Below are 1,995 nucleotides of genomic sequence, written 5' to 3' on the forward strand. Positions count from 1 at the left end.
ACCGTGATGCATTCTGTTCCGGTGTGGCTTGTTGGCTATGAATGGCAGATAACGCGCGAGGCTGCCACTGTGGGATTCCGTCGCCCTACATTCCTTCTCGTTACCGCTTACGAGCACATGCTCAGCCAAATGCACATTGTATCTGACCCGTCAGCGGCAACTTTCTCTGCTTACGTCTCTTATATCATTTGCGATACATACAGGCGTAAATCTATAGTCTGTGAACTTCGCAACAATGGTAAGTCCAACTGCTCTCTCGAGCACCTAGTTTTCCACCGCTTCATCATAGCCACACTCATCGATCTGATGCCTGTGTTTTATTTCTTTCTTGTCCTTTAAAAAATACAGCCTTTCGTCAAGGTTCTTAAGAATAAGCAATATTTTAAGCGGTACCAGACCAAGTTCCGTCGTCGTCGTGGTGAGTGGAGGAGAGGCAGTGAGGAGCGTACGGAAGCGAGTGCGGGCAAAAGGAATGGAGGTAGAAGGTCCAGTCTGAAGAAGATTTCTGAAAAGAGCCAATGGGATCTATGCTTGAAATAGAATCACTCCCTTACTAATGATGGTGCTTTTGAACGCGCGCATTTTTTGTGTCTTGCAGAGGGCAAGACGGACTACCGGGCCCGCAAGCGCATGGTGGCGCAGGACAAGAATAAGTACAACACGCCCAAATACCGCCTGGTGGTACGTGAAGAGGGTGGAAGGGAATGGAGGGGGAAAGGGCGACTGTTTGACGCGGCAGGGTTGGTGCTTGTGAACGAGCTGTGTAGGGGGCAACGACGGGGCCTTACTGTACTTCTTTCGCTTTGATATCATGTTCCTCATCTCGTCCACGCCTCGTTCCTCTCCCGCATGCACATACGCTTGCTCGCGATTGACAGGTGCGTTTCACGAACCGCTACTGCATCGCACAAATTGTCTACGCCACGATTGACGGGGACAAGGTCCTGGCCGCCGCCAACTCGAAGGAGCTCGCTCGCTATGGACTTAAGGTATGTGCAAGATCCTGCCCCCGGGCTATTCTCCCATACCTATGGATGCGAGGATGTTTGTGTATTCTTCCCAAGTACGCTTTTCCTGTCGCGATTCGTTTCCCGCTGCGTCCTCCTCCCGCTCACGTTTTCTCCCTTCCACTGTGCCCATGTGGCTCACCCCCCCAGGTCGGTCTGAAGAACTACGCCGCCGCCTACTGCACAGGTCTCCTCATCGCACGCAGGCTCCTCAACAAGCTGGGCTTGGATGAGGCCTACGAGGGGGTGGACGAGGTAGGGAAGGAAGGAGCGAGGGCGAAGGGGATGGGGACTCGGGGATGCTCAGGTCGAGGGGATTTTAAAGTTGAACTTGAGAATTATGACCTAGCAAGGACTGTTGCATTTACGCCTCGGTGAGTGTATGGCGCGTCTGACCGCTTCTTTCGCCGCTCCTTCCTCCTCCCCCGCCAGCCTGACGGCGAGATAGCGACCACCAAGGACGAGACCAACGGGCGCACCTACTACGTCCCCGAGCTCAACGATGTGCGTCTAGGCTCTTTTTTCTTTCCTTTGTCTCTCTTTTTGGTTTCCCTGTCTAGACTATTTGTTCCATTCTGTCTCCTCGCTTGTTGCCTGTGTTGCCCCGCTCCTTTTGCAGGAGCCCGTCCCCCCCTTGAATATCTCGAATTTATTTCGGAATTATCTTGGAATTATTGGGTGAGGAGGAGGCGACGCGGATGATCTTCTGTGAGCCTTCGAATCTCGCTGTTCCCCGTTTTGTTTTTTCCGAATCTCCCTCTTTTCTGTCCTGTTTTTTTTCGAATCTCGCTTCCCTCTGTCCAGAGAGTCCGTGGTCGTTTGGCTCACTGCCTACCGTCTTCCCCTCCCTCCTGTTCTCATCCCGGGTTTTTCTGTGTTAATTTTTAGGAGAAGAAACCTTTTCGCGCCATTTTGGATGTAGGCATCCAGACTACTACGACCGGCAACCGCATCTTCGGCGTCCTCAAGGTATTGTCCATCCTTCCCT

The 1,995-nt window shown here is 52.6% G+C and overlaps 1 protein-coding gene across 1 annotated transcript; it reads left to right on the plus strand.

Annotated features, from left to right (window-relative positions):
- Positions 1-117: 117 nt before the first annotated feature.
- Positions 118-1,645, plus strand: NGA_0607500 (60s ribosomal protein l5; the record flags this gene model as incomplete). Its single annotated transcript, XM_005855510.1, has 7 exons — positions 118-138; positions 349-418; positions 599-681; positions 879-989; positions 1,158-1,262; positions 1,440-1,511; positions 1,568-1,645. The coding sequence occupies 7 exons, from the start codon at positions 118-120 to the stop codon at positions 1,643-1,645; spliced, it is 540 nt and encodes a 179-aa protein (XP_005855572.1).
- Between the last annotated feature and the right edge of the window lie 350 nt (positions 1,646-1,995).

The sequence above is a fragment of the Nannochloropsis gaditana genome (assembly GCF_000240725.1).
Source record: "Nannochloropsis gaditana CCMP526 unplaced genomic scaffold scaffold176, whole genome shotgun sequence".
Taxonomy (NCBI): domain Eukaryota; class Eustigmatophyceae; order Eustigmatales; family Monodopsidaceae; genus Microchloropsis; species Microchloropsis gaditana.